The sequence below is a fragment of the Danio rerio genome, chromosome 9 (genome assembly GCF_052040795.2).
Source record: "Danio rerio strain M-AB ecotype USA chromosome 9, GRCz13ab, whole genome shotgun sequence".
NCBI lineage: Eukaryota > Metazoa > Chordata > Actinopteri > Cypriniformes > Danionidae > Danio > Danio rerio.
Genome location: NC_141029.1, coordinates 26,904,920 through 26,917,569, shown reverse-complemented (window position 1 = coordinate 26,917,569; position 12,650 = coordinate 26,904,920). Strand labels below are relative to the sequence as shown.

Genomic DNA, 12,650 nt, shown 5'->3' with positions numbered 1-12,650 from the left:
AATATTAAATTATGTTTTATAATCATTATTAAAATAATAAATACAAAATAAACAAATAAATAAACAAATACATTTATAAATTATTCTTATATAATATAATTTCTTTCTTTCTTTCTTTCTTTCTTTCTTTCTTTCTTTTTCTTTCTTATTTACGTCAATAACTCCAAATCAGACACAAAAATATAAAGGAACGCAAATAATACACACTCAAAAGTACCAAATACCGAACACAAGTATATTAAATACTGTTCACACAAATCATCACCGTGTGTGTGTGCAGGGGAGGGGAGGGCACTGCTGCCTCACTTCTAATGTAGACCAATCAAAGCCCGTTCCGCTGTGCCTCACGCTTCCTTGGTTACCGGGCTAGCAACGTATCTTTCATAAGCGGATAAGGTACCAAACAAACACGGGTAACCACTTAAAATAAGTTTTCAATTTTCTGTACTAATAACAGCGTTATTTTTTCAGAGAAAGCGTCGTGTTCAAGTTACTGTGTAGCATAGAGAGCGTTGGACAGGTGGCTAAGCTCTTCTCTTGCAGATGTGTGAAATACGGCGTTGCCTCAGCTCAGAAGTGAAAATAAATACTTCATTCAATGTGAAGACGCAAACACAAAGTGCTAACCATGGAGATGCCAGTGAGTGAAGTGTTTTTTTTTCTTTCTCTCTCAGGCTAACAAGAGTATGTTTACTTTTTTAATGAATAATTTTACTTACAGTTACCATCAAAGCATATGATTTACAGTATTAAAGGTAGATAGGCCTATGTGATCTGTGATGAACTCGTTTTTGACTGTGAAATACCATCAGACGAGCTTTACGCGCGCTCCAGAGAACTTCACTTCAAATGAATGAGGAAATCAGATTAGTTAAACCCATTCTTATACAATGTTTAGGGTATGATCAGTGGGGTGGACAAAGATTACAAACCAAGTAACTGAGTTACAGATATATTAATTACACTTTCACTTGAGTAAATGTACAAACTGGTTAATGTTACTCCTAGCACACAGATCTATTTATTAGTTAGTAAGACACATATGCAGGTGGTTCATTCCGCTGTGGCGACCCCTGATTAATAAAGGGACTAAGCTGAAAAGAAAATGAATGAATGAATGACACATATTAAAATTATCATGTACTTATAATATTGAATCTTAACCATTTTCTTTAGAACCAACTAAAATTTAAGAGCAGGCCATGTCAATTTGAGGTTATTTGTAAAGCTGCAAGTTTAGGTTTAATAAAAACTTCACATAGTGTATGCTTTTTTTTTTTTTTTTACAATATTGTATCTGAATGTCTTTGTGCATAAATATGAGACTGAATTTTCAAAAAGTAGTTGAGTGAAAAGTAAAATATTTGAGTTTGAAATCTGAAATCTAAAGTTAAAAGTAAAATTTCTCCCCCAGCAGAAATAGTAAATTACAGATTTTTTTATGTGGAAAAAGCAACTTGTTTAGGTACTAAATAATTACATCTACTTTTTTGTCACTCACTGTCCACGACTGGATATTATTGGCAACAAACCTGTATTAATTACAACTTTAACTTAAAAAGGTTAAACTTTTGGCAAACATAAAAGGCATTTAGGCATTTTATAAAAGGCAAATTACAAAGCTGTAGGCACAAGGAAATGTAAATTATTGGATCGTAGTAGTACCATAGAAGGCACAGCAGAAATTATGGCTAAACAATATATAATTTTGTTTGTTTGTTTGTTGTTTGTTTGTTTGCTTTATTTATAGAGCACATTTAAAAACAACAGATGTTGACCAACGTGCTTTACAAAACGACCAGCATACCAAATCTATACCTATATATAAAAATTAAGCAAAATATATAAAATAGATTAAAATTAATTAATTACAATCTAAAGGCAAGAGACAGAAGGTGTTTTTTTAGATGAGACTTAAAAGCACCAAGTGATAAAAAAAAGTAAATTTAGCATCGATAACACAATGTTCTCATCCGCAATAGATAGGCCCTAGCACAAACAATTGTTTTTGCTGTGTGAAAAAATAGTAAAAAAATGCTTTGGCTATTTTACTATTATGGTTTAATTGAATAATTCATTATCACATTATGTTATATGACATTACAATAATTCTTTATTTACATAATAATTTTAAAATACACACCTACACACAAGTTTCCAGTACTACTACTTCTATGACTATACTACTACTTCTAATTCTCTCATTTATCATCTCCCAGGGATCATTTAGCAAAAGGAATGCCCCCAAGAAACCAGACAAATCTGTATGTCTATTACCTCAGATACAGCGAGTAAGTCCAACATATCTTCTATATATCTTTTAATAAAGATTATTCTTCTCAACCAACAATGAATTTGATGGCTTGAAATTTTAGGCCCGATCCAAACCTCGCTGGCATGAAGCAAGTCCAAGCTTTAGACTTCAGGGGACAGCTCAGCAAGATACCCAAGGCTTTTTACTCTCCAGTAAGAGATGCTTTTTGATTTAGGAAAAAAGTTAGCTACAGTATGTTACTATTTTCAACCTTAGTCTAAATGCAGCTATAAAATATTTGCAACCTCCCTTAAAAAGGCATTCAGGAAGCAGGAGTACAGTGGCATCAGACTCGTCGGCAAGGTTTACTCCAAGCGGGAACCAAAGATGGAAGGATTTCAGGAGCGTCTTTCAAGCAGCGTGGTGGTGTCCAACCCAAGAGGGATCGTGAGCAGTTTCGAAGTGCTCTCGTCAGCATTATTATGTGGGTTTGATTTGCATAAAGATGAGTTCTCTATGAAAAATTGTAGCTGTCACATGTAATCACTAAAGGAACAATATGATTTCAGGCACCGTGAAGATGACCCTGCTAAATCAGTCACAGAAATCAGCACCCCATCCACTTCAGGTCCACCTACTGCTGCAGAGAAAGACATTTTGGTAAAGGACAGACATTTATCTGCATGTTTATTTTACTTCAGTTTAGATATATAAAGTGCTTGAGATATTATATGAGTTGGCTATTTCTGCTTGATTAAAGAGCCCATATTATACAGGAAATAGGGTCATATCTTGGTTGTAAGGGTCTCCAACAACAGTCTAATATGCATGCAAGGTCAAAAAACACTTTCACGGTCTTTTAATCTGCATTTATTTTTACCTAATTATTCCAGCGACTCCCGTATGAATCGTCCAGTGATTCATTTGTTCCCAAACCCCTCCTTAGCGCGAAGCTAATCTGCGCTGATTGGACCGATGACAGTCTGTTGCGATTGGTCGACTGCCTTCAGTCAGAGTCAACAGCTAATCAGCAATATAAATGTAATCACAGTTCATACATGCTCGATAGTGTAGGCATGGATTTCAGCTGCCAGTGGGTCAATGTAAATACAGACTATGGACTTGAAAATACAGACGACTAACTATTTTATTGAGCAAAAACTCAAAAAACTGTTGAGGAGATCTCCTAGCTTGTCTCACTCTGCTCTTTTCACAGACACACACACAAACACACATATTGCCCTCGTCCTTGCGCGCGCGCACACACACACAAAAACACACACACACCTCCGGATGACAGCGCGCACACACACACACACAAACACACACACATACCTCCAGATGACAGCGCACACACACACGCACACACTACCCTCGTCCACGGAGCTCCGTAAACAAAGCAGCACGCGTCGCGTTTTTAACGTGACTTTGCACGCGATAAGAGAATATAGCCAGTTAACCTGATACAGTACACGCGGTTACAAGTAATGAATCACAACTAAATATATTTGCAAGCTAGAGTAAACGAGGCAACAACTTTAATTGCACGTACTTATACTTGAGAAATGGAGGAAGAAACCCATCCAGACGTCCATCAGTAAGTTACTCTATATTGATCCTTCCTTTAACAAAAGCAGATGAAGTATTCTTCGTAGCATGTAGTTTCCAGTTGTTTCCAACTGCTTGGTTATATTGCTGAGGTTTCATCTTTGGGTAGAGACTCGATAATATCCATCTGCAGTGTGACTTCAATCGACCGGCATGTTTGTGGGTGTGTGTGTGTGTGTGTGTCTGGGTTTCTGTGTCAGAGGGCGGGGCCGCAGGTTTTAAATCTCCCGGGTTTGCGCGTGCACGTGAATAACTTGGTTTCGTTCGTACGTCATGGCGAAACACCTAATGACTCGGTATCAAGGCGACTCGTTTGAAGCACTATGAGTCGACTCTTTTTTTTAGATGAATCAACCGTTTTAAACACTGTACTCTTACAGATTTAAGCCTTAGCTGGATACTTCACTTCACTTAGAGCTGTGTTACACACTACATGGAGGGGAATTTTCAAAATCCCGTAATATGGGCTCTTTAAAACTTCTGTATATCCTCATCCAGTATAGACACAAACATTATGACTCTTTCTTTCAGAGGTACTGTTATTACATCCGCAATGGCATCGGCACAGAAGATGTGGCAGCCATGGAAGATTCCTGGCTTAAGAATGTTCTTGCTTTAGTCCCAGAACATCTGAAGAGTTTGACCAGAACCATTGAGGCTCTTTCAGATGAGATGAGAGAAGACTATCTGCTCAGTATAAAAAAAAATATTGGTACTGTCTCCTGCTATTTGCAGTATAGAAAGATGCAAGATTGTTTTTTTGTATGCAATGCCTGTACACAAAATCTGAGGTAAAGGTGCTTGTTGTTCTAACAAAACAAGTCTAACTTTTATTTGAACAAACATTTATTTATTTACTTAATTATAATTTGCTACCATCCCTGTGCTATTAAATGTTTTTCATCCATGACCATCCTTTATTCTCCATGCAGTGGACTTTGTGCTGCAGGACCCGAGAGAAAATAAAGAGCTCAAAGCCAGAGATCTCCCCCCACACAGACAGGAGTGAGTCCTGCTAAATTAATTTTAGTGGTGCTGTTCACACGATTAAAAACAAAATAATAATTACAGCCATAAAAGTATTCTAGTTAATGATGCATATTTATCATGATAATGTGGACTCATGACTTTGAAAGTTTGAAGCTGTTAACTGTATATTCCAATTCGTCTCACTTTGTTTAGTTATGCATTATAATTTAAGAAAATACATTTTAATACATTACAAATACATCAGTTAATGGATTTTACTTATAATAACTGTTAGCATCTGTTGTTAAATCACCTATATGGAAGTTTTTTGTCTCTTGTAGAATGGAGATTATTCCAAAGCCATGGAAAAAATCATTTCTACAAGCACAGAAAAGAATGAGAAACAATCTTTTCACAGTCAATCACACCATGCTGGAAGTACTGGGTCTGTGGCAAGTCTCTTTCAAGTAAGTGTCACATGAACATAAAGACACTATGAGACTGGAGATTGTCAGAATGTCTCACTTTAGCATACATTCATTAAATGTATGCTAAGAAATAATTTAAGTTGTTTATAGAATATATTTACCTTTATAGTGAAAAAATACAGTTACAATTTTCACAGTGTCTGATAATATTTTTTTCATCTGGAGAAAGTCTTATTTACTTTTTTATTTTTTGGCTGGAATAAAAGATGTTTTTAATTTTTTTAAAACAATTTTGAGGTCAAAATGAATAACCCCTTTAAGCTATATATTTTTTTCGATAGTCTACAGAACAAACCATCAATTTACAATAACTTGCCTAATTACCCCAACCTGCCTAGTTAACCTAATTAACCTAGTTAAGCCTTTAAATGTCACTTTAAGCTGTATAGAAGTGTCTTGAAAATTATCTAGTAAAATATTCTTTACTGTTATCATGGCAAAGATTAAATAAATCAGTTATTAGATACAAGTTATTAAAACTATTATGTTTAGAAATGTGTTGAAAAATCTTTCCGTCCATTAAACAGAGATTGTGGAATAAATAAACAGGGGAGCTAATAATTCTGACTTCAATTGTACTTTCAGACCTTTATTTGTAAAAAAATAAAATAAACTTTTTACTATATTTTTCAATTTACGGAATCAAAAATTGAAGTATTGTACACTTTATTTAAAACAAAACATTTATTTAAAGTTCTCTGTAGATGCATGTTTAATTTATTACATGGACGTTGATTTCATAAAGGCCCAAAATTTATGTTGCTGAGATGTCATTCTAAGGTTCTGTCATTGTGGATGCTACTTTTTTCTTTTTCTTTAAGGTAATGTCTGTGTTGTCTTGTTCACTGCAGGAAGTTGCGCCTTATTGATGTAGAGGCCTTCCACAGTGAGGATGGGTCTATGGAGTTATCTGTCTTTCAGCAGTTAGTCAACAAACACATTGAACGTGCCACAGGCATCCTTCTCAACACGTAAGCACTCTCAGCTGTTTTCATACAGTATGCTTGTCAATGCATCATTGACCGAATGAATTAATCATCGCAACTATCTGCTAAATTTCGCTTACTACTCAATTTTGCAATATTCAGTTGTTCACAAATATTCAAGCTTAGGCGCTTGAATTCAACAGACCGTACCCTGCAAAAACAATCCAAATAATTTGTTCATTTTTTTCTTTCTTTTGTTCAAAAAAGTTGGATACCAGAAGTGCAGAAAATCTATCATCGTGGTAACAAGCGCAATCTGATCCCCAGCAACAGTAGTGTTGCACGACTGCAGTCTTTCTACAATTGTGTGGCCACACTCATGACCTCACAGCTCCAAAGCCTGGCACTTGAGTCTATGCAGGACTACACACACCTCATCGCCCAGAACCCTGTATGATCTCTTGTACTGCTGCATCTGAATCTCTGAACTTCCTTTCCTTTATGAAAATTTCATTTTTATATTGCTGTGTAACTTTTTAGAGCATCTTTTATTATTTATTTTTTTGTATCAAAGTAATGTTTTTTTTTCTTCTTCTTCATTTAAGCATTCAGTGCGTGTCTATGAGCATCCAGGGTTTGTCCTAAGACTGGTTCTGGACCAAAACACTATCAAATTTGAACCTGATTTCAAAGACTTTGAAGTAATTGTGCTAAATGTGTATAATGCGATGCTGAAATCCTTAAGTGTGATCCCTCGAGTGGAGACAAAGCTGTACTCAGAATGGGTAAACATATGTTTTTTTAATTTTATGTTGCATCTTGCTTGTGCGGTGTGGTTTGATAGCTAAAATATTAAAGGGATTGTATCACGAGGAATCAAATTGTCATTAATCTTTGGAGATCTTTGGAATAATTTCAAACACACTGTATGTTTTAGGATTCAAAATGTCCTCCCTAGTGTGCAATTTGTTGTTTAAAAGGACTAATTCTGAAACAGGAGTTAACATATATTTTATACACATATCCATACATAAACTTAGAGCAAATTATGAATGATATTGGCACAGAGAAAGTTTCTTGCTACTGTATAATCTAACAGAAATATCAGTGCAGTCTTCACTGTGATCCCTGCCAATTATATTTCATACATGTAATTTTTTGTATTCCAGCCTGGCCCAGAAACACACCATAGTCTAAAGCCCATCATCCTACCAGAGATCCTGGAGGCCCAGCAGGAGAAGGTCAGACGGGTAATACGTGCAGAAAGTGCTGAGCCTTTGAAACATGTCCATCTCTATGATAAGTATGCTCCGCTGGTGTCCCAGCTAGCTGAGGAGGATGTTGCTCAGTTTTTGCTGGAGCAGCACTCTTTCCAGGAGCTGATGATGGAGGTGATCCGCTACCAACAACTGGCTGATGAAATCCAATGCAGCACAGTGAAGGTACATGCAGCTATGTATATTCTACTAGCATTTCTTCACAGAAATATGACAGATTGAGAATATTTAGCATTTTGTTTTTTAGGTGGTGCGTTTGGGCATGTTTGAACTGCACTCCCATGATCTGGTCCGTGCCCTTGTAAAGCGAGCAGAGGGTCTTTTGCAGAAACTGGTAAATCATATGTTGCAGGGTCATCAGGAGTTCAATAACAAGTAAGTCACAGACAGATTGACGGAAATGTTTTGTCTGTGGCATTCTAATAATCTTGCTGATCTTTCTAGATTGTGTGAGGAATATGATACTATAGCAAATAAAGCCCTCAGAAGTCCATCAAACACAGAGGAACTCATGGAACTTAGGGTAACACTGACCGAGTTTTGTTCAAATGTAATACCTCTGCTTTTTGGTATGGTTGACAAAAAAGATATTGTTAAGTATGTTTTATGTTATTTGTTATTTATGCAATAGGCATATGTGGCAAAGGTGGAGGAAGAGGAAATTCTTCAGTTGGAAATGAAGCTCCAGGAGTCCAACAACAGGTTGTGTTTCTTGGTGGATTATGTCACATTCTCGCCTACAGACATTCAGCTGAACAGCAAGACCTTCCAGCGTCATGCACGCATGCCTTCCATCTTTGATCAGCACCGCCAGATTATCAAAGAGAAGACCGGCCAGTTCCAGGATGGCCTCAAGGTACTAGAGATACCACACGCCGGCTAATCAGCCATTACAGACAATGTCATCATGGCAACAGATCTACATACACAACAAGTCTTCACATTACACAACACTTTGTATATTAAACTGTATAGTGCATATTACAACAATGAAGAAATAAATATCCAGGCAAAAGCATGGGCCTTAATATTAAACTTCGTAACTTGTCAAGCTTTAAAAATTTTAAATTTAAATTGTGATGAACAACTGCACTTTGTTTGTTTACATGGACATCAATAATACGATTTTAATATGATTAAAAGTCTACTTTGTAAACAGCGATTTTTGATTAATTTAACCCAATTAAGGTTATAACTGAACTAAACAGAATGCAGATTAAGACATGTGGACTATGATGATAGCATTATTAAAGCTCGGTACAGACATGTAAACACCTTAATCAAACTATTACCGTTATGTAGGACTTTTTGTCGTGTTTTGCGACAGGATAGTCCATACACTATTCTCTGCACCTATCAAGTCAGTAAAGGACCACAGACATACACACCGCGAAATGCTGAGTTTTTTTTCTCCCATTCAGTGTGCGGAATGAAAATCCTTTAAAACAATACTCTTCCAGCAGTTCATACTCGCATCCAATATCTTGTTTATCAAGGGGGCATGCATGAAATGTTCCCGAATGAAAGTGAAAGTGCTAAAATGCAGTTAAAATCAACAAATTAAAAATGAAACACTCAAAATTACATGTTACACCGGAGGAAATGTGGAGTGCATGGTGAAGCAAAGATGTTAATCGAATTATGTGCTATAACGGGATCATGAAAGCAACTCTTGTAAACACCCTAATCATATTATTGTCTTATTCAGATTAAGGCACATAATTCGATTACTGATATCCATGTAAACGTAGTCGATATTGCACTAATGTGTGTAATAATCTCTGCTTTCTAATTATAGTTGAGGTGCGAGAGGATTTTGGAGGATATTAAAAGCTATGAACAGCAAGTGGAGGAGTTTGTGAACTTTGGTGACCTCTCTGAGCTCAACAAGTATCTGAAAAAAGCCCAGTCCCTCAATTCCAAACTGGAATTGGTTATGGAAAAGGTACAAAGCATTTTGATTGTGTTTAGCTGATTTATCATCCATTTTCAATTTTGTTTTTGGGATATTAAATAAATAAATGAAGGATGGAAACACTAATATGCGAATAAAACTCTAAAACCTCTTAGCTGAATCCACGGAATTGGCTCTATCACTGTCTCTCCACTACACCTATAGCTGGTGTGTGGTGAGCGCACTGGTGCCGTTGTCCTGTGGCTGCCGTAGCATCATCCAGGTGGATGCTGCACACTGGTGGTGGTGTGGAGAGACCCCTCTCATGATTGTGAAGCGCTTTGGGTGTATGGCCATACACAATAAATGCGTTATATAAATATACATTTCTTACTTACATAGCTGGAAGGTTGATGGAGGAAGTACAAAGACGTGCATATAAACAGTGATAGTAAGCCCATTTACTGAATAAATTCCTGTCCAGTAGAAGGAAAACCTATTGTTCATGTCATCCTGATGCCAAAGCCTAGTCACAGTGCAGTAAAAATGTAAGTTAAAATCCAGTTTGTCAACTGGATTTGTCAAAGTGTCTTAGAAATTCTCTGAGAAAAGCTGCTCTTTTCAATGCACCTCCAAAAATTAAACTAATGCACTGTCCTATCTTTCAGATCAGAGGCATCAACCAGGAAGAGGAAGCCTTTGACTGGCCTGTCTCTCAGTATCCACAACGCAAAACTGTTCAAGACCAACTGCTCCCTTATCTGCGGCTCTATGAGACGGCAGCTGAGTTTCAGAGCCAGCACCATCAGTGGGTGACGGGCCCACTCACAGCCGTCAACCCAGACAAAGTGGAAGTTGATGTGGGAAACTACAGCCGTGGCCTATACAAGCTGGAGAAAACCTTTCAGGACTTGCCCAAACCTCTTCAAATTGCCACCTCTGTGAAGGCAGAAGTTGAAGCCTTTAAGGAACACATTCCTATAGTGCAGGTGCCATACACAGATATCATTCTTTCTTTTTTTGAGGATGTTGGAGAAATCTATTGAATGTTTATCGAGGGTAAAATATACCAGACAGTGCCTTATTCTTATTTCTAGCTGAAAACCTTATAAATTAGCCAAATATTTAATAAATAAACATGTAAGAGGCTGAATTCTGCTACTCTTTCTTGGGAATTTTGAGAGTACAGACTGCATATTGTCCTGCTCATTAATTACAGAGATGATTTGTTTCGGCAGGTGCTTTGTAACCCCGGTCTGCGCGAGCGCCACTGGGAGGCCATGTCTGCAGTTGTTGGTTTCCCTCTCAAGCCCTCAGAGGAGGATGCCTGTGTGGCCCACTTTCTTCCCCTACATCTGGAAGCTCATCTCTCTGCCTTTGAATCCATCAGTGAAGGGGCTAGTAAGGAGCACGGACTTGAGAAGGCCATGGAGCGCATGGTCAGTGAATGGGCTGGGATGGAGTTCACCCTCCTGCCCTATCGTGAAACGGGGACCTCCATTCTGTCCTCATTGGATGAGGTCCAAATGCTGTTAGACGATCATATTGTCAAGACTCAAACCATGAGAGGCTCACCATTCATCAAGCCGTTTGAGGCTGAGATACGGTGAGGGATAGGAAATAAGTGTCTGTACTTCCCTTTATTAAATGTTTTTCAGTTCCTGGCTTTACATTTGCAGAGAACAATATGCTTATTTAATGTGGCCGCCCTTTTAAAAAACGAATGCGAGGCTGCGGTGGGAAGAAACCTGGAAGTATAGCATCAGCACTGTACACTGCAAAAAATGCTTTTCTTACTTAGATTTTTTTGTCTTGTTTCTAGTCCAAATATAAAAGTTCTCAAATCAAGAAGCATTTTCTACACAAGCAAAACATATTGTCTTGTTTTAAGAAATGATATGCCAAAATGAAGTGAGTTTTTCTTTAAATCAAGCAAAATAATCTGCCAATTGGGTAAGCAAAATTATCTTGTTTTTCGATTTGTGATAATATTATTTTGCTTACCTCATTGGCAGATTATTTTGCTTGATTTAAGGAATCTAAGTAAGAAAAGCATTTTTTGCAGTGTAAACATTGCAACAACATGCTGTGGACTACAAACCTCCATCTGTTGCTGCAGTTTCAAAGTGCAGATATGGTGTAAACATCACAAGATCATTCAGTTAAGTTTAATTTAAACAATTCAAAGCATATTAAGCGTAAAACAAAATGATAACCTCTTAAAGAGTAATAGAGCTTAAGTGTCCTCCTAGGCTTCAGTTCATGGAACCAGGTAAACACTTCCCTGCTTCAGCCTATGTAATGCAGTGAGCAATAAAACAGTGCAGTCCTCTGTAGCACACCCTCATAATAGTGTTGTCCTGATACTGAAATTTAAAGACGTCAATTTCCTGCTAACATTTAAGCGCTGTTGAGTGCGTTCTTAAACACAGCTGAATTGCCATAGTATTTACCAGTGCTCAACATGAATGACTATGATTAGCTGTGAAGGCTATCAGTTCACTGCTCTTCATCGAGGGTAAATACAAATGCACAGACACTGGAGCGTTTTAAAGCTGCGAAAATCAGACATTATATTAAATGTTAGCGGGAAATTAACATTTTAAGTACCAAAAATCAGTATCGTGACAAGTCTAATATAGTGAAAGAATCAGTTGATAAACTTGAGTTTGATAAATGGCATCTAAAACATGTGTTTGGGAAAGAAAATGCTGTCTAGGCAAGGCAAGTTTATTTATTTAGCACATTTCTTATACAGTGGCAATTCAAAGTGCTTTACATAAACTGCAATAAAAGAGAAAAGTATGAAAATAAAAAAAAAACGGTGTGTGTAACCGGATAGAAACCTATGTTTAGAATTCTAAAATGTAAGGTGCTGCATGGCGCTACGCGGCGCGTCGCTGAGCGGCGCATCTGGTGTGTGACCCCCTTTAGAGGCAAGGTACGCATTCACCTTGAGAACCTAGTGCCATTTCTCTTAACTAGCTGAAAATGAGGTCCGATATCCTTTTTTATTTTCACTATCCTTTCAGAATGGATCTTCGGGTCACTCGGAAAGTGGTGAAATGATACATTTGTGACACTTTCTATTCACTGATAAAATATACACCCAGGCACACAGACGCAAATGCCGTTCCTGTGTGACTCTAGGCGATACTTCCAGGTTTCTTCCCAACGCAGCCTCGCTTTCACTTTTAAAATGCCGGCCACCGGAAATTAGTCTATAGGGCCCCA

General features: G+C 37.4%; 1 protein-coding gene across 2 annotated transcripts in view; it reads left to right on the top strand.

Moving 5' to 3' along the window:
- The first annotated feature begins 339 nt into the window (after positions 1 to 339).
- Positions 340 to 12,650, top strand: part of dnah7 (dynein, axonemal, heavy chain 7) — a 103,710-nt gene continuing 91,399 nt past the window's right edge. The window contains exons 1-19 of one of the 2 annotated variants that reach the window (XM_087267872.1): positions 340 to 396; positions 472 to 640; positions 2,220 to 2,291; positions 2,376 to 2,466; positions 2,573 to 2,738; positions 2,824 to 2,914; positions 4,394 to 4,574; positions 4,795 to 4,867; positions 5,173 to 5,298; positions 6,171 to 6,290; positions 6,513 to 6,696; positions 6,851 to 7,030; positions 7,415 to 7,687; positions 7,770 to 7,897; positions 7,967 to 8,045; positions 8,154 to 8,378; positions 9,321 to 9,467; positions 10,085 to 10,405; positions 10,655 to 11,022. In XM_087267872.1, the coding sequence (XP_087123998.1) occupies positions 629 to 640; positions 2,220 to 2,291; positions 2,376 to 2,466; positions 2,573 to 2,738; positions 2,824 to 2,914; positions 4,394 to 4,574; positions 4,795 to 4,867; positions 5,173 to 5,298; positions 6,171 to 6,290; positions 6,513 to 6,696; positions 6,851 to 7,030; positions 7,415 to 7,687; positions 7,770 to 7,897; positions 7,967 to 8,045; positions 8,154 to 8,378; positions 9,321 to 9,467; positions 10,085 to 10,405; positions 10,655 to 11,022 (2,837 nt within the window). In that variant the 5' untranslated portion in view covers positions 340 to 396; positions 472 to 628. Of the gene's footprint in view, positions 641 to 2,219; positions 2,292 to 2,375; positions 2,467 to 2,572; positions 2,739 to 2,823; positions 2,915 to 4,393; positions 4,575 to 4,794; positions 4,868 to 5,172; positions 5,299 to 6,170; positions 6,291 to 6,512; positions 6,697 to 6,850; positions 7,031 to 7,414; positions 7,688 to 7,769; positions 7,898 to 7,966; positions 8,046 to 8,153; positions 8,379 to 9,320; positions 9,468 to 10,084; positions 10,406 to 10,654; positions 11,023 to 12,650 lie in introns of both variants that reach the window. The other variant, XM_087267873.1, reaches the window with a different exon arrangement.